This window comes from Scyliorhinus canicula, chromosome 3 (assembly GCF_902713615.1).
Source record: "Scyliorhinus canicula chromosome 3, sScyCan1.1, whole genome shotgun sequence".
NCBI lineage: Eukaryota > Metazoa > Chordata > Chondrichthyes > Carcharhiniformes > Scyliorhinidae > Scyliorhinus > Scyliorhinus canicula.
In genome coordinates, this window is record NC_052148.1 from 220,848,701 (window position 1) to 220,872,945 (window position 24,245).

The 24,245-nt window shown below is 44.4% G+C and overlaps 1 protein-coding gene across 38 annotated transcripts in view; it reads right to left on the reverse strand.

Annotated features, from left to right (window-relative positions):
• LOC119963306 (calcium/calmodulin-dependent protein kinase type II subunit delta) overlaps positions 1-24,245 on the reverse strand; it is a 425,111-nt gene that overhangs the window by 108,971 nt on the left and 291,895 nt on the right. For 23 of the 38 annotated variants that reach the window (XM_038792230.1, XM_038792236.1, XM_038792232.1 and 20 more), the window contains exons 6-10: positions 23,144-23,216; positions 16,107-16,209; positions 14,219-14,302; positions 5,543-5,637; positions 3,293-3,415 (exon numbers count right to left, since the gene is read on the reverse strand). In XM_038792230.1, the coding sequence (XP_038648158.1) occupies positions 3,293-3,415; positions 5,543-5,637; positions 14,219-14,302; positions 16,107-16,209; positions 23,144-23,216 (478 nt within the window). Of the gene's footprint in view, positions 1-3,292; positions 3,416-5,542; positions 5,638-14,218; positions 14,303-16,106; positions 16,210-22,145; positions 22,219-23,143; positions 23,217-24,245 lie in introns of all 38 variants that reach the window. The other 15 variants (XM_038792233.1, XM_038792235.1, XM_038792231.1 and 12 more) reach the window with 1 other exon arrangement.

A 24,245-nucleotide genomic window follows, 5' to 3' on the forward strand; every position in this document is an offset into this window, starting at 1 on the left:
AAATATTTTATCATTTAAAGCATTTAACACCTTGTATTTTCTGAAAACAATATCCCTGTAAATTAATTTTTCATTCCCAACACCAATGCTCAAGCCTCAGTCTTGCAACCCTCCCTTGAGCAGATGCATGTAGTCATCTTTCAAATGCACAGGTTGGAAGAGCAAATAAAAAAAATTATTGGAGATATATACAGAGTAATAGGTGATTAGTGGCAGGATTTTCTGACCATACATACTGGTGAGATTTTCTGGTCCTGCCGATGACGCACAACAGGAAACAGTTGACAACGGTATGACCAGAAGATCCTGGTGAGCCGCCCTCCACCACTGCAGAACACACTGTGGCCAGGGAGGAAAACCCCACCCTAGGGTGTTCAAAAAGCTACTGGGGGGTAAAATCCAGCCTGTGAACTCGTTCAATCTGACCCATGATTTTAACTCTTGTTTGCATTCTGAGTGTTTGAAACTTCAGGATTAGAAAAGTTGCTTCCAGGTTCCTGCGTTCAGACCAATGAATGAATAGCATTTTTGCATAGACAGGAAGCACTTTTCAAACCCAGAAGGTTTGGAGTGAAGACCAGATCAGAAATAGAGGGCGCAATTCTCCGCCTCGCGCCACCACCAGTAGCGGAGTTCCTGGTGAGGCGTTGAATCCAGCGTTTGGGAGAAAATGGGACCTGCACCCACGCTCCAGTCCCCCATTGGCGTCGGGATAGAGGTTTGTGCCCGTGCACCAGCAGGAGAATTAAGTACTGTCAATTTCCAGCTGACCACTTCAAAATCACTCAAGCGTGAAGGGAGGTGATTGGAAAGCAGTTAATTATGTTTAAAGTGGGCCGGGACCTGTCAATCAAAGATTGATGTTGATAAATATCACGGTTAGAGCCCTTTAGAGTTACTCAGCCATGAAGGAAGAAGAATGGAGCAAACGGGGCAGCACGGTGGCACAGTTAATTAGCACTGCTGCCTCACAACACCAGGGACCCCGGTTCAATTCTGGCCTTGGGTGACTGTGTGTGGATTTTGCACTTTCTCCCCATAACTGCATGGGTTTCCTCCAGGAGCTTCGGTTTCCTCCCAGAGCCCAAAGATGTGCAGCTTAGGTGAATTAGCCATGCTAAATTTCCCCTTAGTGTCCAAAGGTGAGAAGGTTAGATGGGGTTACAGGGATAGGGTGGGGAATGGGCCCAGGTTCGGTGCTCTTTCAGAGGGTCAGTGCAGACTCGATGGACTGAATGGCCTCCTTCCGCAATGTAGGGATTCTATGGTAAAGCTGACAGCTTGTGTGTGGGTGGATGCTTCCTGACAGGAGTATCTTTTCTGGGGAGCTTCCTGACAGGGGACTCTTATGTGGGGGGGGGGTCTTTGAATTAGGAGTCACTTTATTTAGGGCGTCATTGGTGGGTATCTCCTTATTTAAGGAGTCTTTAGGGGGTCTCTTTATTTAGGGGGTTTGGGGGGGTTGTCTCCTTATTGAGGAGAGTCTCTTTACTTAGGGGGTCTGTGTGGGGTCTCTTTATTTAAGGAGTCTCCTTATTTAGAGGTCTACGGGAGACTTCTTATTCAGGTGGCCTCGGGGCAGCACAGTGATGCAGTGGCTAGCACTGTTGCCTCACGGCACCAAAGACCATGGCTTGAATCTGGCCCCTGGTCACCGTCTTTGTGGAGTTTGCACATTCTCCCTGGGAGGTATTCTCCAAGCCCCGCGCCATGTCGGAGAATCGGCGCAATTGCGCCACGACGCGATTCTCCGAGGAGCGGAGAATCGGTGCAACGCATTTGGCGCGGCGCCGGTCATGGGCCGTTGCATGCAGCTGGGCCGCTGATTCTCTGGCCTTGATGGGCTGAGCGGCCGCGCTGAAATGGCAGAGTCCCACCACCGCCGTCCACACCTGCTCGCAGCCGGTGGGAACTCTGCGCACAGGATCGGGGGTCGGCCTGTTGGGGGGGGTGGGGGGGGGGGGGCGGGCCTCCGATGGGGTCTGGCCCGCGATTTGGGGGGGGGGGAGGCTCCGATGGGATCTGGCCCGCGATTGGGGCCCCGCGATCAGCGGGCCAGCCTCTCCAGCCCCGGCCCTATTTTGTTACACGACCGGCCCCTGAATCCCCATGCCATGTTGTGTCAGGGCCGGCGTGTTGAGGAATTCCACCGCGCATGCGCGGGTTGGTGCGGTGTCCAGTTGGCACCAGGGAGGCTAGAGCAGCATGTACCGCACCAGCGGCCAGAATCGGTAGTGCCCGCGCCCGTTTCGCGCCGTTGTTCATTACGGCGCGGACACTCTGCCTCCATTTCGGAGAATCCCGCCCACAGTCTCCCAAACAGAGAATTTTGCCCAGCAAAAATATAAGTAACCAGAGTTTTTGGGGGCAGGGGTTCTTTACTGAACCTGGGTTCCTTTTTTTTTCCCCAAGAGGGTTTTGAACATTAGCAGGGGCATATTAACTTTTAGCACAAAGTACTTGGATCTTTAGCCTGGGAGACGTGGGATTTGACACATGAAGGGATTGAATTTTATGTACAAGGGTTTGAATTTTAGTTACATGTGGTCCATTCAAAGGTCGCGTTCGGTGAATTTGGTCCTCTGCTCCAAAATTTAAAAAAAGTGGGTCATGCACAGAAACCCCAAACTCAGAAGTACATTTAGGCTACCTGATCACCAACCATTCTTCGCATAAAGTATATGTTCATTGCAATACATTCTTTCACTCCCCTCCAAATCTTCAATACGTCATCTCGGTTGAAACTTCACTGACATACTGAGAGAACATTGCAGACATTAAACTGAAGTGGTGTCTGCCCTTCATGTGGATACAAAATACTACATAGCACTGCTTGACAACAAATGAATTCACTCAACGTCTTGGTCAACATGTATCCCTTAAGCAACTCAAGAGAAAACAATGAGCAGGCCAGCCATCCCATTGCTACTACTGATACCTTTCTGTCTGCGTATTGACAGCTACCTTTCTGTCTGCATATTGACAGCTACATTTCTTTAATTTACAACAGTGGCTACACTTCAAAAGTAATTTATTGCCTTTAAAGTGCTTCGGGAATTCGGGGGACGACATAGAAGACTACACAAAGGTAAGGACTTTTGACATTATTTATCAGGGATAGACATTTTAAAAACTGATAACCCCAAAAACATTTTTTAAATTTTTAATTCCAAATAGTAATCCCAGAGCCCTACATTCAATAAGTATGAACCATCAGTAATAAACCACTGCTTATAAACTGGCACAGCATAATAGGTTGAATAATATTGATGCAAACAGGGAAACAACTTACACAAATCCATGGATGCTTCAGGGCTTCTGAGGCTGTGATCCGTTTGGCAGGGTTTATTGTTAACATTTTATTGATAAGGTCCTTAGCTTCTGGAGTCACCGTATCCCATTCTGGTGAAGGGAACTACAAAATAGATGAAATGACAGAGCTGACTAGACAAGTATCAGCAAATTGACATGTGCGTAAAACGTTTTTAATTCACATTAGCACCATATGTACGGGGACAGTGAAGTATATTTTGCATATTTTGGAAGGTAACAATATACATTTAACTTTAATTAAAGATTATTTTAGCAAATACTTAAACAGTTTCCGAATTATCTCTGACAATTTCCAAACTGTAAACATCCCCTGAAGGATTTGAAAAATCCAGACAGGTATTTCAATTCTAATGTCCCAGAAGGCTTGATTTCCTGTTTTGCCACTGGAATTCCCACAGAAGAAATCACAGGTCAGTCAACAATATTATGCATTTTCCTATGAAGTGTCTTGCATATAAGCCCAATTTGCTAAATCTCTCATCATAGGACAACCCTCTCTTCCCAGGGATTAATTTAGTGAACATTTGCTGCATCGCTTCCAAAGCAAGTATATTCTTAAACGTTGAGACCAGAATTGCACAGTACTCCAGGTGTGGTCTCTACAAAACTCTGTACAACTGTAGCTAGACTTCTTTATTGTTGTACTTCATTCCCTTTGCAATAAAGACTAACATGCAATTTGCCTTCCAAATTGCTTTCTGCACCTGCATGCTGACTTCTATGTTCCTTACACAAGCACACCCAAGTCTCTTTGAACATCTCCACGTACAAGTTTCTCACCTTTTAAAAAATATTCCACATTTTTTATTCTTATGACCAAGGTAAATAATTTTATATTTATCTATAATGTACTCTGTTATATATATATATATATATATATATATGCGTTATTGTAGTTTTGTGCAATGTCTCTTTAAGAACCAAGTCACGTGACTTACATGACATCATTGGCTACTTCACGGGCTTTTGGGGAGTCTATTGCCAAATCTTGTACAGTGAAGTCCTGTTCAATAAACCTATGTTAAACTTGCATTAAACTCATGTGCTTCTGCAATTCTATTTATTTTGTACTGTTAGTCTAAAGATATAATCTTGTTGCCATCTTGTTGTCCACCCATTTAACCTCTCTGTGTCCTCCCACAACTTACCTTCCTATCTAGCTTAGCATCACCAACAAACTTTCTTAATATTAGATTCCAGCATTTTACTAACAATTGATGTTCGGCTAACTGGCCTGTAGTTCACTGTTTTTTCTCTCCCTCTTTTCTTGAAATGCAGTGTAACATTTGCTAACTTCCAATCTAGTGGGACCACTCCTGAATCTAAAGGATTGTGGAAAGCTAGCACATTCACTATCTCTGCAGCTAAAAGTGGATGAGCCGCTTCCCTTGCTCACACTTCTCCAGTAAGATCACTGAAAGGCAGTTACGCTGATAGGTAGCTGATCCGATACGCTACTCTGCAAATATCACCCTCCAACCCTGCCTCTGTGCAGCTGGTAAGATGCTGCCGAAAATGTCTCCTAACTTTTTTCTGAAGGTTATATTTGTGTGATGCTTCACAGTGAGAATTAATCTTAGATAAAGTTAATCCACCTTTTTGTTTTATAGAGATTGCAATCAAAGAACAGATTGAATCCAATTAGTTGAATGTTGTGCATCAGAATAATCCAGTTTTAGATGAAAGCTTTGTCGTGCTTTTTTCTTCTGTCTGCTGCTTCTTGGAATGCCAGATTTCCATTGATTTTAGCAAATGGCTGTCAATGTAAACCTGATTTCTTGAAAAGCTTGCAAGTCTAATCATTAATGGCATTACGTACTTGCACAATAACCATAACTCTGCTTCAGATGTGATCGTGCCAGCATTTAAAGACAACAGGAGCAAAGATCATTTGAATGTGGCAGAATATAATCTATGAAACAATACACTGATAGACCTATCCACCCCATTAGGTATTAAGGTGTCAGTTAAAAGGTTTGCTGACCGCCAGGCTAGGTTTTGTGCTTTGGGGAAGGGAAAAAATGCAGAGGAAAGGGAACAACCATAATCTAGGTGGTTTCAATTGCAATATTTTACCTCAGTAAGGAATAAAATTTGAGTGGCAGATAACACATATATGCAGTCAGATGTTTAAAAGAAACCCTCCATGTATTAATAAAACATTTTCAACTGCTTGGAAGAGTTAACAGGAGTTATTTGATTTACTTACGTCATATGCGCCAGCCTTGATCTGTTGGTACAGCCTGTGTTGATCTTCGTCCCAGAAAGGAGGGTAACCAACCAGTAGTATGTACAGAATAACACCTGCCGAAATTAAAGAAATATTCAATGCCAAAATTGTTTTCATGGAGCTAATGCACAGTTCGGCTGCCAAACCTGTTTAGATCACAGTAAATTATTTTTGGAAAAATACAGACTGATATTTAATTTGCCAAAAAAAGGTTTCTAGCTCAATTCAGGATGTCACCTTCTCAAAATGTTTGTGGTTGGGTGCATTGAAAACAGCGGCTACTGGGACCTAGAAGACGGTGTCTGTACAGCCTTCATCCCAAGAAAACCCTTTAGTTTTCAAGACATTTTGGTCTACGCCTAGACTGGAGGTTTACCAATACTTAATTTGTGAGAAGGGCTAAATCAGTGCAGCCAAGGCGAAGCACTCAAACTCTCTGTACAGAGTTATGCATTAACCTCCATGAGCAGAGAACCAAAAAGGAGGTCAGTAGTTCTAATATTTCTAGGATTGCATGTTGCACTATAACAGGATTCTCGTGAAGAGAAGTATCCAGTTTGGATACCACCCAGACGGTGAACTTAACACTGGAAATGAATTGAAACCATTACAAAAGAAGCAATTAAAGATGATTTGAGTTCAAATCCACTGGATACATAAAGGACAAACTTCAACAAAGCTACATGTTAATCATACTATCATAAATTTTGCTTTAAGAGCATGGTTTCTTGAAATTATCGCATTTGATCTTCTTGTATATGTGGGGTTGTTGTGGTGTTGGTGCACGGTCATTTCAAGAGTTCAGACACGTGATAACTTGTGACATCATCAAATTTGCCTCAGTCAAGATTTAGCCTTTGTACAGCGAACTGCTCTTCAATAAACATGCGTTGTTATTTGCATTCAACCCCATTTACTTCAACTTCACGTTCTTTTGTCCTGAGAGTACAGAACATAACAGATCTAACTTGTGATTATGAAATAGAAGAAATCCATTTAATTGATGGTTTCCATGTATGTTACTAGAATGTATAAAGCAATTTAGTTTCAACTTTGGGGCATTCAGCTTGAATTCAAAAGTTTTGAAAAACAGAAATAATAAATAAGCATATCCTAAAAAGACTTTTTCGTTGATACAAATATCATCTTAAATTTATTTAATAAACTTTTGAGCATTCCTGTTATATTCATCGTCATTCTAGTGCTGCATCCTCAAGGGAAGAGTAAAGGGAGCTTGGGAAATTACTGGGCTTCAGGAAAAATAAAGCCAAATTAATGTTTCACAATAAAACCCGACCCAGTAGTTATACCAATGCAAATACAAATGCCCTTAGATTATCTGCATTAAACAAGCAGATGATTTAACAATATTGGTTCAGTTTGCAAGGCAAAATGAATGGAGAACTTTTGATTGTGAATTTCTGGATTGGGTGAAGTATAACCGATGAATGTTTAATATGAATAAACTGAAGGTCGGCTTATAGAGAAATATAAAATGAACCTGTTCTAAACTTGTTGAGGTCCTACAATCTCGTATTGTTCAGCAGTTGGGGTGTAATCTCGAAAACAAAAGGTAACAGCCACAATTGCCAATTCTGATTTGTATCCGAGAATTTCTCTTGCCAGTATTTTATATATCTTTCAGTTAAGGAGCTAAAGCATTTTGGTTATAATTATGCACTGAACTATCCATTAAACATGAGGTTTTTAAACAGGCCTGGCCAAAGATAGCAGTAATTAAACATCCTGGAAAGTTATTCTCTATTTTTTGCTCATGGGGGTCAATGGTTAAAGCTATGTTTGATATAATGTGAAATTTTCAGATCCCTAGCTTCATTGAAATTGAATTGCCATTGAAAGAGGCATCAAAATTGAGACACAAAGGACTCTAATTTCTGAAGGCATTCAGCAGTGTTTGATTCCAGGATAGGTGGTACAAGAGAGATATGAGACAGTTTTGTTCAAAAAAGGATGGAAATATCACTCCAAGTATCATACTGGGCAGCATATTTTAGCAATGATGTGAAAGCATTAGAAAGAATACAGAAACGATTCACGAGAATGATTCCAGGGATGAGGAACTCCAGTGACATAGATCGATTGGGGAAACTGGGACTGTTCTCCTTGGAGAAGAGAAGGTTGAGAGGAGATTTGATAGAGCCAAGTAGATAGGGAGAAACTGTTTCCATTGGTGACAGGATCAAGAAGCAAAGAACACTGATTTAAGATGTATAGCAAAAGAAGCAACAACAACACGAGGAACTACTTGTTTAAGCAGCGAGTTGTTAGGATCTGGAATTCGCTGCCTGAGCGTGTGGTCAACTGCAGCTTTCAAGATAATCGGATCATTATCTGAAGAGGAAAATATTGCAGGGCTGCAGGGAGAAGGTATGCAAGCGGCACTAGGGTATTTCCTTTGCAGAGAGTTGGCACACACTCAACAGGCCAAATTACTTCCCTACGTGCTGTAACTATAACTCAATCTGGCAAGTATGATGTTTAGCTTGAAGGACAGAATTCTCAAGGCCCAAGCAAGACCAAAAGACGACTAACGCAGAACACATCAAGTAGTACTTTGCGAAGAGGGATAGCAGTGCGTTAAAGGTATAAAGGAACAGACAAGGCAGTAAATGTAGAAAGAGTAGAAGAGATTACCAGAGCCTGGTTGGATATGAGTTCTAAGTTTTACATTTCTCACCGAGTTAAGCAATTTTAGTTTTTTGCCATTTGTTTTCATTGCGGTGGTCTTCACAATTTAATATTTTTTCCCAGATAGTTATTTTGCAACCAAAGTGATTATTTCATCGATTTAACCAAGAGGAAAGGAGGTTCAAGAGTTTCAGGAATGAGAAACTAGGGCAAAGGTAGCTTAAGTTTCTGCCATAAACAGTAATGATTGTTTTGGGGATATGCGAAGAATTAGTTTTGTCCTCCTGCATCCAAATTTTAAATCCGAGGACCACATTCCCATCAGGAACAATTTTTTTTTAATAAACATTTTATTGAGGTATTTTTGGTATTGTAACAACAACAAAATAAACAATGTACATGAAACTATAAACATAGTGCAGATGCCACTTCTGGGCGAACCCTAACAGTGACCCTCTCAAGGCGAACTTGATTTTCTCCAAACAGAGAAAGCTAACCATGTCCAATAGCCAGGTCTCCGATTTCGGGGGCTGTGAGTCCCTCCAAGCTAATAGTATCCGTCTCCTGGCTACCAGGGAAGCCAGACTTCTGTCTCTTTCTCCTCCTGGATTCCTGGGTCTTCCAACACCCTGCAAATCGCCACCTCTGGGCTCAGTGCCACCCTTGTTTTTAACACTGTGGACATGACAGTGGCAAACCCCTGCCAAAGTCCCTAAGCTTCGGATATGTCCAGAACATGTGGACATGGTTCGCTGGTCCTGCCGCATATTTTGCACACCTGTCTTCCACCCCAAAGAATCTGCTCATTCAGGCCACTGTCATGTGAGCCCGGTGAACAAACTTGAATTGTATCAGGCTGAGCCTGGCACTTGTTGCGGTCGCGTTGACTCTACTCAACACATCCGTCCATAGACCATCCTCTAGATATCCTCCCAGCTCCTCCTCCCACTTGCACTTCAGCTCCTCAGTCTGCATATCCTCTGAACCCCATAAGTTCCTTGCAAATGTCAGAGATGCTCCCTTCGCCTACCCACCCTCTGGAAACTACACTGTCCTGAATCCCCCTTAGCGGTAGGAGCGGGAAGGTTGACACCTGTTTACATCGGAAGTCCCGCACCTGCAGCTACCTGAATTTGTTTCCCCTCGCCAACCCAAACTTCTCCTCCAGCGCCCTCATACTAGGAAAGTTCCCCTCTATAAACATATCCCCCATCCTCTCAATCCCTGCTCTCCGCCATATCCGGAACCCCCCATTCATACTTCCCGAGGCAAACCGGTGATTATTACAGGTTGGGGACCAGACCGATGCTCCCTCTGCTCTCACATGTCTCCTCCATTGCCCCCAGACTCTCAGGGTCGCCACCACCATGGGGTTTGTGAAATACTGTGCCGGCGGGAACTGCAGAGGCGCAGTTACCAACGCCCCCAGGCAGGTGCCCTTGCATGAAGCTGCCTCCAAACGTTCCATTGCCGAACCCTCTCCCACTACCCACTTCCTGATCATGGCTATATTCGTCACCCAGTAATAGTTCCTAAAATTTGGCAGCGCCAGCTCGCCCTCTCCCCGACTCCGCTCAAGCATTACCTTCTTTATTCGCGGGGTCTTACACGCCCAAACGAAGCCAGTGATCACTTTGTTGACCCGTTTAAAAAAGGACCGCGGAATAAAGATGGGGAGACACTGAAATACAAACAGGAATCTCGGGAGGACCGTCATCTACACCGGCTGCACCCTCCGAGCCCGTGACAACGGAAGCGCGTCCCATCTCCGAAAATCGTCCTTCATTTGGTCTACTACTCGGGCCAGATTTAATTTATGCAGCCGGTCCCATTCCCACGCCACTTGAATGCCTAGGTGCCTCAAGCATCCCCCACTAATCTAAACGGCAGTTCCACCAATCGCCTCTCCTATCCCCTCGCCTGGACTGGAAACATCTCACTTTTCCCTGTGTTTAGCTTATACCCCGAAAACCGGCCAAATTCCCCTAGAATCCTCATGATTTCTTCCATCCTCTATTGGGTCCGATACAGATAGAAGCAGATGGTCTGCATAGAGCAAGACTATGTGCTCCCCCCTCCCCCCCCCGAGGCTCTCAGAGCAATTGCCAAATAGCTAGCGCGAACAACAGTGGCGAGATGGGGCATCCCTGTCTCGTCCCCCGGTGCAGTCTAAAATAGTTTGATGTCCGTACGCTTGCCACAGGAGCCTGATACAGCAACCTGACCCAGTCAAGAAAGCCCCGCCCAAATCCAAACTGTCCCATTACCTCCCAAAGATAATCCCATTCTGCCCGATCAAAAGCCTTTTCTGCATCCATTGCGATGACTACCTCCACCTCCCTATCTTCCGGGGGCATCATGATCACGTTTAACAACCTTCTTACATTGGCCACCAACTGCCTTCCCTTATTAAACCCCATCTGGTCCTCCCCAATAACGTCCAGAACACAATCCTCAATCCTGGAGGACAAAATTTTGGCCAGCAATTTAGCATCCACATTCAACAGGGATATCGGCCTGTAGGACCCACACAGCTCCCGGTTCTTGTCCCGCTTCAGAATCAGCGAAATTGTGGCCTGTGACATCATCGGGGGCAGCATCCCTCTTTCCCTCGCCTCATTTAACATCCTCATCAACACCGGCCCCAATATCCCAGAGAACTTTTTATAAAACTCCACTGGGTGCCCGTCCAGTCCCGGGGCCTTACCCTCCTGCATGGCCTTCAGACCCTCCACTATCTCTTCCAGCCTGATCGGGGCCCCTAGCCCTTCTACCAGCTCCCTGTCCACCTTTGGGAAATTTAGCCCCTCCAAGAAGTTCCTCATCCCCTCCGGCCCCATAGGGGGTTCCAACCTATGCAGCCTACTGTAGAATTCCCTAAACGCCTTATTCACCCCTGCTGAATCACCAACCAGGTTCCAATATCCATCCTTTACTTTCCCTATCTCCCTGGCTGCCTCCCTCTTTCTAAGCTGCTGTGCAAGCATTCTGCTGGCCTTCTCTCCATGCTCACAGATCGCTCCCCTTGCCTTTCTCAGCTGCTCCACCGCCCTCCCTGTGGTTAACAAGCCAAACACCACCTGTAGCCTCCGCCATTCCCTTAAAAGCCCTGCCTCTGGGGTCTCCGCATACCTCCTGTCGATCTGTAGGATCTCCTTAACCAGTCGGTTTGTCACTGTCCTGTCCACCTTCTCCCTATGGGCCCGTTATCGAGGTCAGCTCCCCTCTGACCACCGCCTTCAGTGCTTCCCAGACCACCACTGCTGAAATTTCCCCCATGCCGTTGACCTGCAGGTAGTTCTGAATACATTTCCTCAGCCACTTGCACACCCGTTATTCAGCCAAAAGTCCCACATCTAACCACCATTGCGGGCGCTGGTTACTGTCTTTACTAACCTGCAGGTCAACCCAGTGCGGAGCATGGTCTGAGATTGTGATCAACGAGTACCCAGTGTCCACCACCCCTGCTAGTAAAGCCCAGCTCAAAATGAAGAAATCAATCCGGGAGTACATTTTATGCACGTTTGAGTAGAAGGAGAATTCCTTCACCCTCGGCTGCTAAATCTCCATGGATCCCCCCCCCCCCCATCTGCTCCATGAACCCTTTTAGTTCCTTTGCCATTGCTTGCACCCTGCCCGTTTTCGAGCTTGACCGGTCCAAGCCAGGATCAATAACTGTGTTGAAGTCCCCTCCCATGACCAACCTGTGCAAGTCCAGGTCCGGTATCTTCCCCAGCATCTTCTTTATGAACTCCACATCATCTCAATTTGGCGCATACACATTTACTAGTACCACCTGCACCCCCCTCCCACTAACCATAACGTACCGATCTCCCACATCCGACACTATTCTACCCGCCTCAAACACCACCCACTTATTGATCAGGATCGCGACCCCTCTAGTCTAGTCCCGAGTGAAAGAACTGACTGACCCAGCCTTTCCTCAATCTAATCTGGTCAGTTACTCTAAGGTTTGTCTCCTGCAACATTACCACGCCCACCTTCAGTCCGCTAAGATGCACGAACACACGTGCCCTCTTGATCGGTCTCATTTAACCCTCGAACATTCCAGGTGATCAGCCTAGTTGGAGTGCTCATTGCCTGCCCCCCCCCTCTCGCCAATCAGTCATTCCCTTTTTTGGGCACGCCTCCAGCCCATGCTCCCGCCTCCACCGGTCCGCCCCCAGGCAACCTCCGCCCCCAATCTCCTCTCTTGTCCCTTAACCCAAGTCCCTCCCTCGTCAGCAGAACATTAACCCACCCCCCGCTCAGTAGCAACACTCTGTAACCCAACCCGTTGAATAAACCAAAAATATGCACACCCCCCACTGCGCTTCCATGAGCTATCCTGCCCAGATAGCTTGGTGGCCCCCATCCCTGGCGCCGGATAGTCTCCCACTTATTGTTCCCTCCCCACACTACCCCCCCGCTGATACAAACATACTCCAACATCAAACAAACCCCAGACAATTGCCCGACAGAAAAACACCAAGATCTAAACAAGCATACCTCCATCCCCCAACAGTGCAAATTAAAACTTTAACTCACTCAACTCTACCGCTGGTCCCAAATCAATGCAAAAGGCATTACAAACAGCTTCCACAAAACGAAAAATGAGAAACTTTTTTTTTTAAAAAAAGAACAGAAAAACAAAAAAAACCCAAGAACGTTGCAGCAAAGTTCAAAAGTTCTCAGTCCACCTTTCCTTTCCTTTCTGCGAAGTCCAGCACGTCCTCAGGCGACTCAAAATAAAAGTGCTGTTCCTCGTGCGTGATCCAGAGACGGGCTGGATACAACAGTCCGAACTTCACTTTTTTCTTAAAAACGATAGACCTAATCTGGTTGAAGCCTTCTCGTCTCCTGACCACCGCCACACTCAGGTCTTGGTAAACCCACAGGATACTATTGTCCCACTTACAGCTCTGTGTCTGCTTGGCCCACTGTAGAATGCGCTCCTTATCCATATCCCTGTGGAATCTCACCACCATTGCCCTCGGGGAGTCTCCCATTCGCGGCTTCCTCGCGAGTGCTCTGTGAGCCCTGTCCACCTCCAAGGGCCGGGACAATGCCCCATCCCCCAGCAGCTTCTCAAACATGTCTGCGATGTATGCCCCAACGTCTGCTCCGTCGGACCCCTCCGGGAGCCCAACGATTCTCAAGTTCTGTCGGTGGGACCTATTGTCTAGATCCTCCACCTTCTCCAGGAGCTTCTTCTGCTGGTCTCTCAGCATCCCCACCTCCAACTCCACCGCAGTTTGATATTCCTCCTGCTCAGCCAGTGCCTTCTCTACCTTCTGGATCGCCCGATCTTGGACGTCCAATCTAAGCTCCAGCCGCTCAATTGACTCTTTTATCAAGTCCAATCAGTCTCGTTTCTGCTTAGCAAAGCCTTCTTGAATAACTTGCATCAGCTTCTACGTTGACCGCTGGGTCGACAAACCAGAGGTCCGGTCCTCCGCCATGCTGTCTCCTGCTGCAGCTTCAGCCTAAGCCTTCTCTGATTTCTGTTTCTGCCTTTACGAGCACTTCTAGTCCTTCTCTCCATGCACCAATGTGGGAATTCAGTACACAATTGCCTCGGTCATCAGTTTTACAATTCAAGTCCGGTAGAAAATTGGGGGAAAAGCTCCAAACGTCCGACCAGAGTGGGAGCCACCAAATGTGTAACTTAATCCTTCATAGCCGCCACCGGAAGTCCCCCATGAGGGAAAATTAACACAACAAAATACAAGCTTAAAAGCTTCAGGTTTAATTCCTGATCTATGCTGAGCTACTTGATTTCAGCCAGATCTTAGGTGAAGTCACTATTGGCTTCAGCTCTCTTGTGTGAGGGGTGGGCCGAAAGAACCAAGGTTCCCATTTTGCATTTCTAGCCAAGGATTCTTGCCAAAAAGGTGTACATTTGGTTATTTTTAATATATCAATAACATTATGCCTAATAAATAAATTGGCTAAGATATCCTCCATGTCTGGTAGAATAAATCATAAACGGTGTAATTTACTTACCACAAGCCCACATATCCACTGGCTTTCCATATGGATCTTTCCGTAATACTTCAGGAGAGAGGTACCCTGGTGTACCAGCAAAACCTGTGATTATAGCATTTCAGAAAAAAACGTTGATTTCATATAAATGTTATGTTTTAATAAAGTAAGACAGCTTTGTATATAAACAGTTGCATTTCCCTTTAATATCTGGTTAGTATGATGCAGGAACAAGAAGCTATCCATAAACGCAAATTTTAATGTGGATGGCAGACTTCAACTGACTAACCAAAAATTAACAAATTTTAAAAGAAGTTAAAAAGTAGGAATACACAATTTTTATTTAGCTGGTGATAAAAATGGAAATATGAATATCTGGGTGACGAATCCAAAACACTGGGAGCAATGAAATTACTGTTACAATAAATTATTTCATTTGCTTTCTTCTATTAACATGTGCAGCAGACACCTACAGCAAATGCCAAAACTTGGATCCCAAACCTCAGTAAGCTGCTCCGCTCCAGACACCCTGGAATAATCAATTAAAATAGGTGACATCATTTCAGCCATTCATTACCTGTCCCTCTTGATCTGTGTTTCGATTTTCAATGGAATTGAAAATCAGGACAGATGTTTAACGGGCAGCCACGCTAATATTGTCTATTTCACATTATTGTTCAAAGACAAAAATGACTGCCTATGTTCTTTGTGCAATTCTTATAGCTGGTCAGAGAGTGTTCTGTGTACTGTCCTTTTTCCCAGGATTCCCCTGCCTCCCCTATTGTGGAACTGCTCCATTGTCTTTAGCTTCTGGGTACGAGGGAAATGTGTTTAGTCACAATGCTGAATCTGGCACTTTACAAGATAGTCCTTAATGAAGAGGGGATTGTCCCATGGCTTTAACAGAAGCCATAAGAATTTTTATTTTGAAAATCCTAGATGGAAGTTCTTTGAATGATGACTTATGAAAAATCTGTGGCGGAATTTAATGGAAAGATTTCTACGTGGCAGGTTTTTCGGGGAGTTTCCTGCCGACTCTGCCGGCGAATTCCCCACCGCTATCAACAAACACTCAGTCACTTTTTTGGATCCTGGGGAGTTACTCATCGTTTAGCCCACACTTTGAATTTTTTTTCAACACTGAGGAGCTGAATTTGGAAATCAGGCCGCCATTTTGAAATGGTGCCCCAATCTCTAAGTGGTAATGTCACCACCTCCACACATCTGGGCCCTACCCCACACCTCTCCAAGTGAGGTCACCCTACCATGGGGTTCCTGTGCTTCCCCCCCCCCCTCATCAGGCCCTCCCCTCCTCCAGGACCCCCACCTGTCACTTCCCCCAACCTCCCTTACCTGCCCTGCACCTCCCCACCATCCATATCTCCTCCACCATCCTTTAATGGGCATGGCTCCCCTCAGGCCCTGACCCTTGGCAGTGCCATCCTGGCACCCTTGCACTGCCACCCTGGCAGTGCTTCTGCGAGCTTTGCAGGGCAACCCAGACATCTTCGCTGTGCCAGGATGGCAGCGCAAAGGTTTCAGCTGTGCAGTGTCAAGGTGCCCACGTTCTAGTGAGAGGTGTAGGGAACCACTCTGCACTGACCCTGACTTCACCTGGTCCGTGTTTGTGTGGACCAGTACTGAATGGCGTCTGGGGCAGACTCGCTGACGAGGCTGGTAGATCCAGGAGGCCGGTAGATATCGGGTGAACTCGCCCAAGTAGGTTTGAACCCTACTTTGGTGCACACCATTTTGTCACGCCTCTTTTGGGCGGAATTCCGATACCTCATGCGACTTGAGTAAATCCCACGAGGCATGAAGGTTGTCGGGAAGCCCACACTCCTGATGTGATCTGTTGACTGCAATTATGCTGCAGGAGACCAAAAACATCATTTTACAATGCACTCACCAAACCACGCTTGCTGGTCTCCCTGGACTTCAATTGCCAAACCAAAATCTGCCAATTTCACAGCTGCTCCCTTCAATTTACTAGCTAGGAGCAAATTCTCTGGCTTCAGTTTTAAAAAGGTGGATGAAAAAAAGAGATTCAGTAAACTTCAAAGTTATATTTTTCATATCCTTTACTTAATAAACTGTTATTCACAAGCAAAATATTCAAATTCAATAATTTTTCACAAAGCATTATAGATCTCCAATGACTGAAACCCGTACAAGGGACAATTTTTTATTAATCAACTTTTCTACCAAAGATCCAAAATTATTAACAATGGCATGCAAAATCTAATCTACAGCTTTCAGGTGAACTTCACTTGTATGTATATTAATTACCTAAACATTTACTAAGGGCAAAGAATCGAACGTTGCAAGGACACAGATCAATCCTCTGCGATTGCACAGTGACAGTCAATTTAAATCACTATGAACAACAAGAGCAGTTTCCAATCGTGCCACTATATCCAATTTATCTAGAGTTAATTTTTATTCCAAACCCAACCTATTACAGATTCACAAATCTATAGTGCTTTGAAAGGCTTCTCAATTGCATTGTTTTTCCTGCTCGTTTAGCATTCAGAAAGAAAAAAATCTGAAATGCATAAAGGTCATACAATTACATGTGTCTTAAGTGATTCCAGATCAGATAGAAGATTGAAAAGCATTGAGTAAAAGATAGTGGTTTATATAGAAGAAAAACCTTTGGTTTATACACTAAAAAATGGTCAAACGGTATGTTATCATTTTATTAAATATATAAGGCATACCTTCATAATTATTAATAAATGTGTTAATGCTGGACTTGTTTATTTAGCTGAAAAGTTACAATAAAATTGGGACCTGTTGGTGAAATCTTGTCACACAGTTTATAGAAACAGAAGATTGCTGTTTGGTAATGCCTGCTAGAAATCGAAAAGACTGGTTAAGTATTGCTAGTTGTAATGTAGAATTGTAGCATCTCCACAGTGCATGAGGTGGCCACTTGACCCATCGAGTCTGCATCGACTCTCGGAAAAGGTACCCCGTAGGCCTATGCCCCAGCCCTACACCGCAGCCCTACCTAACATTTCGGATACTAAAGGGCAATTTAATATGGCCAATCCACTTAACCTGCACATCTTTTTGTTTAAATATTTTTTATCTCCTCCTTTTTCACATTTTCTCCCAAATCTACACCCGACAATAAACAATAATTAGTAACGAATGTAATGTCAATCCCCATATCAATAACAACGATCCCATTCTCCAACCAAACCCCAGACATTAGCCCGCATGTTAACATAAACAAATGACAAGAAGGAATCAGGAATCACCCATAGACCCCATAAACACATACAGCCCCTTTGGCCAACCCTCCCAGAGGTCCCCCGCAATGTTCGATGTGATCCAATTCTCGAAAGTGCATCATGAATAACACCCATGAATTGTAGAACTCCTCCGTCCTTCCCCTCAGTTCAAATTTGGCCTTTTCAAGTGTCAAGAATTCCAGCAGGTCCCCCCGCCACGCCAGGGCACAGGGTGGCGAGGTTGATCTCCACCCTAACAGGATCTGCCTTTGAGCGATCAACGAGGCGAAGGCTACGACATCGGCCTCCGCACTCATTTCCAACCCTGGCTGATCCAACACCCCGAATATGGCCTCCCGAGGGCCCGGGTCCAGTTTCACGTGCACCACTTTAGAGATTATCCTAAACACCTCCTTCCAATAATCCTCCAGCTTTGGACAGGACCAAAACATATGAACGTTTGCGGGACCCCCACCGCAACGTTCACACACATCTATCCCTTCAAAGAGCCGGCTCCTCCTTGCCCTTGTAAGGTGCACTCTATACACCACCTTCAACTGTATCAGCCCCAATCTTGCACACAAGGTGGAGGTGTTCACCCTCTGGAGCACCAGAACCCCTCCTCCATACCTTCTCCCAACTCTTCCTCCCACTTTGCCTTGATCCCTTCTTGAGGCGCCTTTTCCTCCTCCAAAATAGCCCCGTAAACCATCGATACTACCCCCTTCTCCAGTTCCTCTCTCGTCAGCACCTCCTCCAGCAATGTGGAAACCGGCTCTACTGGGAAGCTCTGTACCTCTTTTCTGGCATAGTCACGAACCTGCATGAATCTAAATATTTCCCCCTGCTCCAGCCCATACTTTACTCCCAGCTCCTTCAATCCTGCAAAACGACCCCATGAAACAAATATTTTAGTGTCCTAAATCCTTTCTCATCCCATATCTGAAAATTTCCATTCCACAACACAACACCCCCCCCCCCCAGGGAATTAATGTATTCTGCATAGTGTCACCAGCAGTGATGTTATGCCAACACGTTTCTTCCCCACAGTATTATGGGCAATAGTGACTGGTCATTTGAAAAGATAGGCTAGGTTAAGTGTGTGTAGATAGATAGAAAATAGACACTTTAAAATGAAAAGCTACATTCTTGATCTTTTACAATTCTGGAGTCATTTCAAATTTTCTTCCATCCAAGAACTTCATTTTTGATTTCATAGGACACCAAAATCAATGTAGTTTAAGCTGAACAACAATGAACAACTTTGGATATTTAAGTAACCTATCACAACATCGTAAGCAATACAGTTGCTGGTTAGATGCAGTACAAACGCCACTGAAAGTTAACTGGATAAGCACAGCTGTAAAGAGATGGTAAGATTGAGCAATATACAGAACTGTCAGTGGCTTGACGTTTCAACAGCAATAAAAGGCATGTATCTCAGGGCGAAGAGTCCAGTATCTGCAGTCATGCATGGAACATGGCAAAATATTTATGTTTACAAATGTTTGCTTTGGCTTAGACGTACCCTCCAAAATATACGTCTCTGCCCCACGTCAAATAAGCCCCAGCAGCAATATGCGTCTTGTCCTGTCTCAATGAAGGATGTAGCTATTATTAACATTTTTAAGTAGTGGATGAAGGAGGCCAGAGGCAGATAATTTGGAAAGATGCTCTCCACAATCTAACTGCTGGCTTTAGGTCAAACCTTGGGGCAAAATAATTCATTTAGCAAAACCAAATTTGACAATGAACATAAACATGCCATTTTGGACATTTACGTTCACCTTGGCTTTCCAGAATTCCTTATTTACGAAAAAAAAATCCTATGTAGTTCAAATGGCCAATCGCCTTCCGTACATTTCTTAAAAACCGAATGGAGCTCGAGACTGTAAAAATTCATTAAGGCATTTAAATTTGGGTAAAGCTTTATTCCAGTTGCCCTTCCACTGAATCCATTCTCAGCTTGCCTCTCTCTTAATGGCCATTTCAGAACAGTGAGAAAACTGTGTGCAGTGTGGCTGTGCTCTTGACAGGCATATTATGGAGGCTCTCGGTTTCTAGTCAGCCAGAAGACTAAGATTATTATGATGCTATGAATTTTGATTATATTATGTATTATGATGCTACATTATTTTGAACTCTAATTGGAGTGACATTTAAGTGCACCCATGAACATTAAAAAATAGTGACATTTAACTGCACCCATGAACATTAAAAACTTACAATGCTTAAAAAAATGTTTTTAAAATGGTAACTTTTAACAATTTATGCTGTTTCTGAAATTTCTGAGGTCACCTTAAACATTATAGTTTTCTTTAGCAGAACTTAAATACCAAATCCTGTCTGGGCTTTGAAACTGGAAAATGGTGAGGAGGAAAAATATATTTTGGCTGAAAATGGTTAAAGTTGACATTCATTCATTTTTTTTTGATGAAGGTGAATCTGCACAAGGTATCTAAAAGGGGAATAGGTATTGTAAATTCAATTAAGCTTTTTTGGCTCTAAATTGACTCATCTTGCAGTTGTATTTTTAACTATCGTATCACAAAAAGGTACAAGGGATAAATTATAATATTGGGGGTCATTTCTAGCAGAACAAAATTAAAAAGCAGGGAGATTGTGTTATAGTTGTATAGCACCTTGGTTAGACTGCGCTTAGAACACTAGAACAATTCCGGGCTGCATATCACGTATACCCATTTTTTAGACTCTCATTCTATTAATTACCTTACCATTAATGTCTTCCCTTACTTTATACTTTTCTATGCTCTCTTGCCTGTTCTGTTTACATTTAAGCTGCTTATGCTTTTTCTAGATCCACCCTGTTATAACCATGATGAGATTCATCCAGCTGGGGATGGTTGTTCCCCAGTACTGATTAGGCTGTGCGTTAACCAGCAATAGTATAACAGGTCAGCTGCTGCAGCAACTGATAGAAAGGAGTGAGGACCCTGAGATCTGTAAATACTGCTGTTATGCTGAATAAATGGCCGCGATTCTCTGGCCTCACTGCATTCTAGCTCGAGCGAAACAAGGCTGGTGAATAGTGGGAGAGGCCAAAAACGAGAACAGTGCCAGGTGGCAAACAGTTTACGATGCAGCCGGCCAATTCCCAGAGGCAAAATCGGATCTCACTGTAGCATGGCGAGAAACCAATTATCACCTCTTCTTCCCTATTTCCATACAATTAACAGGAGCAATCCCATATCCAGTGGCCTCCCGTCATTCATCAGCCTCTGCAGCAAGGGTTCATGCTGGCTCCGTTTTAAAAACGTGAACCTGATGGTAGGGCTTCCGCAGGGAGCTGAGGACATGAGTAGCCATTTGCACACAGGCAAAGAGCCCGTGGGCGCTGAGCTTGCTACCCCAGTGTTCGGGGAGGAGGCGGCGGCGAGGGACCCTCAGCTGGGGGGCCACCCTCCGCCGGGGTGGCCGTCATGGGATGGTGGGGCAACCGTGCACAACCATGCCAACCCCTGGATTGTGTGTACATGTTCCGGTGGCAACCCTTGTCCCTGCTCCAGTGACCAACATAACCCTCATTGACTGCTGAGGCCTCTGGCCTGCGGCCCAGGCTATTGCTAACAGGGAATTGGCAATCGTGGTTAAGTGAGCCCAAGTGGATTCCCGTGGGAGGGCGTGCCACGTAGTATGAGGGAGTCACTAATCCTAATTAGGAGCATCCTAATCAGACCGTGGTGCCTGGACACTGTGCCTGAACACTGTGGGAGGCAACACCACATGCGCAGCAGCCAACATTGGTACAGCCAAGGATGGGACACAGCTCCAGCAACATGTCCACAGCCGGAGGGTGGGTGAGTGCCATGGCGAGGGGACCAGTGGCCAGTTCAGGTGATGTTATGTGCAGGTGTCCGGGGTCTGGTGAGGGGGCCTGCTGCGGCTGGGTGTGCGTGGGCAGGGCATTGTGGGTTTGGGGGGGGGTTCCGGGGTGGGAGCCACCGGTGTTTGTCAGTCGCACAGCCTCGCCAATGTCTTACTAAACTTCATGGCAGGAAGTTTGGTCGCAGAACTTGCTCTAGTGGTGCTGCTGCTAGGCCGGGCGGCCAGATGCCAGGCACGGCGGCAGCAGCGTCTGGCTCAAGGTGGCAGGCCATGTGCCGGGCCGGACCCCACCCCACACCCTGAGGACCCGGCCGCCCACCAGGCCAGGGAGGGACCCCGAGGGGGAGGCCTGCGGCAACTCAGGATGTAAAGACGTTGCTGGTTGTTTGAACAGATGATGGCAGCGCATGCTGTAGGAGGCTTCGCCTTAACAAGGAGACATTGCTGCACCTTTGCCATGTCCTCATGGACTTGGCACCTACTCCCAGTGGCTGCATCTTGCAGGCCACAGCCACAGGTGCAACCGACAAGTCACGGATGCCCTGTTTGCCCTTGCAGAATTATACTGTAGCATCAGTCACCAACTTCAATACTGCAGGTAAGGGTGACTCAGAAGACGAAGAGAAAGGAGAACCAGAATTGCTTATTTACAATTACTTTTTCAGAAAACAAATGGTGTCCCCTTCCTTCCCAAATCTGCTGCCTCCAAACAGTGACCCATGTTAGGGATACTATTGTTCTGGGCCATTACAGCCCCCTGCTAACTTATCCATGTAAGAAAGTTGGAAGAAGCTTTGAATCAACCTCATGCATGACTGCAGACCAGTTTGAACTGTTCCAATTATCATCTTCAAATCACTCACCTTCAGGTCTCGATGGACCACACCCATCTGATGGCAGTGTAGCACAGCCTCCAGGATCTGCTGAATGCAATGACTGCATGCAAACACCAGGGGCGTGTGTTAGTTCCAAGCTGACACTCACTCTCTGTGTACTGTTGGAGAGACTGGCTTCATGGTCAATAGCAAACAACTGGTGTTTCTTGGAATCATCCTTAATGGACCTAAACACAGGTGCTCCAGCAGAATAACCATTGGTGCATGAACCAAGAGCTCACAGCTTTCAAACATTTACTTTGACTAGATATATAGTCATCCTTCCTTTAGTTACTGGCGAGACATTTGGTGATAACCATAAAGTCATGATTAGCCGATGAGAAGAGTAGCATTTAGCTACTTCGATAATTGTATATTAAATTTTGGTCAACATAATGGTTACCATGAAGCCGCCATTGTTGGAAAACAAATGTTTTTCAAATGTAAGTTAGTTGCTCTCAGTAGTTTTGCACCCTTCATCAATATTTTTATGTAACTTGTAGGTTACAAACATTTGAATCAATGTATAGCTGTTAATTTAGGTTATAAGAGTATCATCATATTTTTAACATTTTATAATTCTTCATTTTTACCTATAGGTATTCCAATGGAGCAACGCGTGACCAGTTGTATAAATAGCTGCTATTACTGTCCAAGTCTCAGAACAGAAGTGGTGTTTATTCACACGCAGCAATGCATCATAAGCATTTTTTTATTTTAAAATACCACATATTCACGCACCCATACTTTGCACCATAACAATTCAATTAAGTTATTAATAAATGTCCGGTGCCCTGAACCTTAACAATGAAAAGACTTCCCCAGTTGCATTCAAAAGCTTTCAGCCATGATGCATAGCAGACATGTGGACTTGCAAATAGGCAAAAGGCATCATGCAGATTGCGCTGAGGAAAGAGAGATCTTTAAGATTGTTTTCCCACCCTTATTAATGTATTTCTGCTTGCAGCTCATGGGTAAATACTGACCTTCAGGTCCCTGTGAACTATGCCATTAAGGTGACAATGATTTACACTTTCTAGAATCTGTTGTATACAATGACTGTGAAGAAACAAGGGCAGAATGGAAGGGAGAAGAAATTTAGGGTACATATTCACAGCACACACATAGAAAGTTCACAGTACTGAACAGAACTTCATCAATTACAACTTGAAAAAGGAATAAAAACAGTGACAGTGAATGAAGCCACACTTAGAAATTTAAAAGAAAAGCACCACAGTCATCAGTGAGAATAATTTCTAAAATATATCTCATCAGCGAAAAAGCTAATTTGATCAAAAGCTTTATATATAAAAAGAAATGGACATTACAGATGACTATTTTAAACATTTCAGACGGACAAAACAGAGCAAGTTGCATTTCATATCTTAAAAAAGCTGTGATTGACTAGTACTGTGTATGACAAAGCAAATCTTAGTGCAAATTATATTTATTTACAATTACACTATCCTTTTATGGACACACATAGATATGTAAAAAAAAAATCTTGCAAATCCCACCACCTGTAAAAATAGGATCAACAGTGTTCTTTTATGAACAAGCAGCATCAAAAAAGTCAACTGACATAGAGCAAATTAAATGCAAATGGGACAGCTACTGGCACTGAAATAAGGTCAGATTTGCAATTAGAAAAAAAGAGAGAACGTTAGGTTAACTATCACGGCACTAACCTTCCTCTTCAAAGAAAGAAATATAACCTTGACATACACATAGAAAACACCATCATCCTAAATTGGAAAGTGTGGAGTGGTGGGAACAGGACCCTTTGGATAACTGTCCTTGCTGATATTCATGTTATGTGCAGCTACAATAGTCCGATGATTGACCAGTAATCAGTGTATAAACTCTAAATTGCACCCTCTGACTCTCTGATTAAAGAAGACAACACCAAGAGTCTGAGGAAAATAAAACCAAAGTAATAATTGTAACAGCAGCTCCAAAAAGCACTTGGTCAAACAATAAAAAGGTAAGTTTCATGCGTGCAAATTGGATATCTTTCATGGAAAGGAACTTTTTCTAGTATTTAGGGTACGGTCTAACCAAAATAAAAGAGTATGTTCTGGGTGGGAT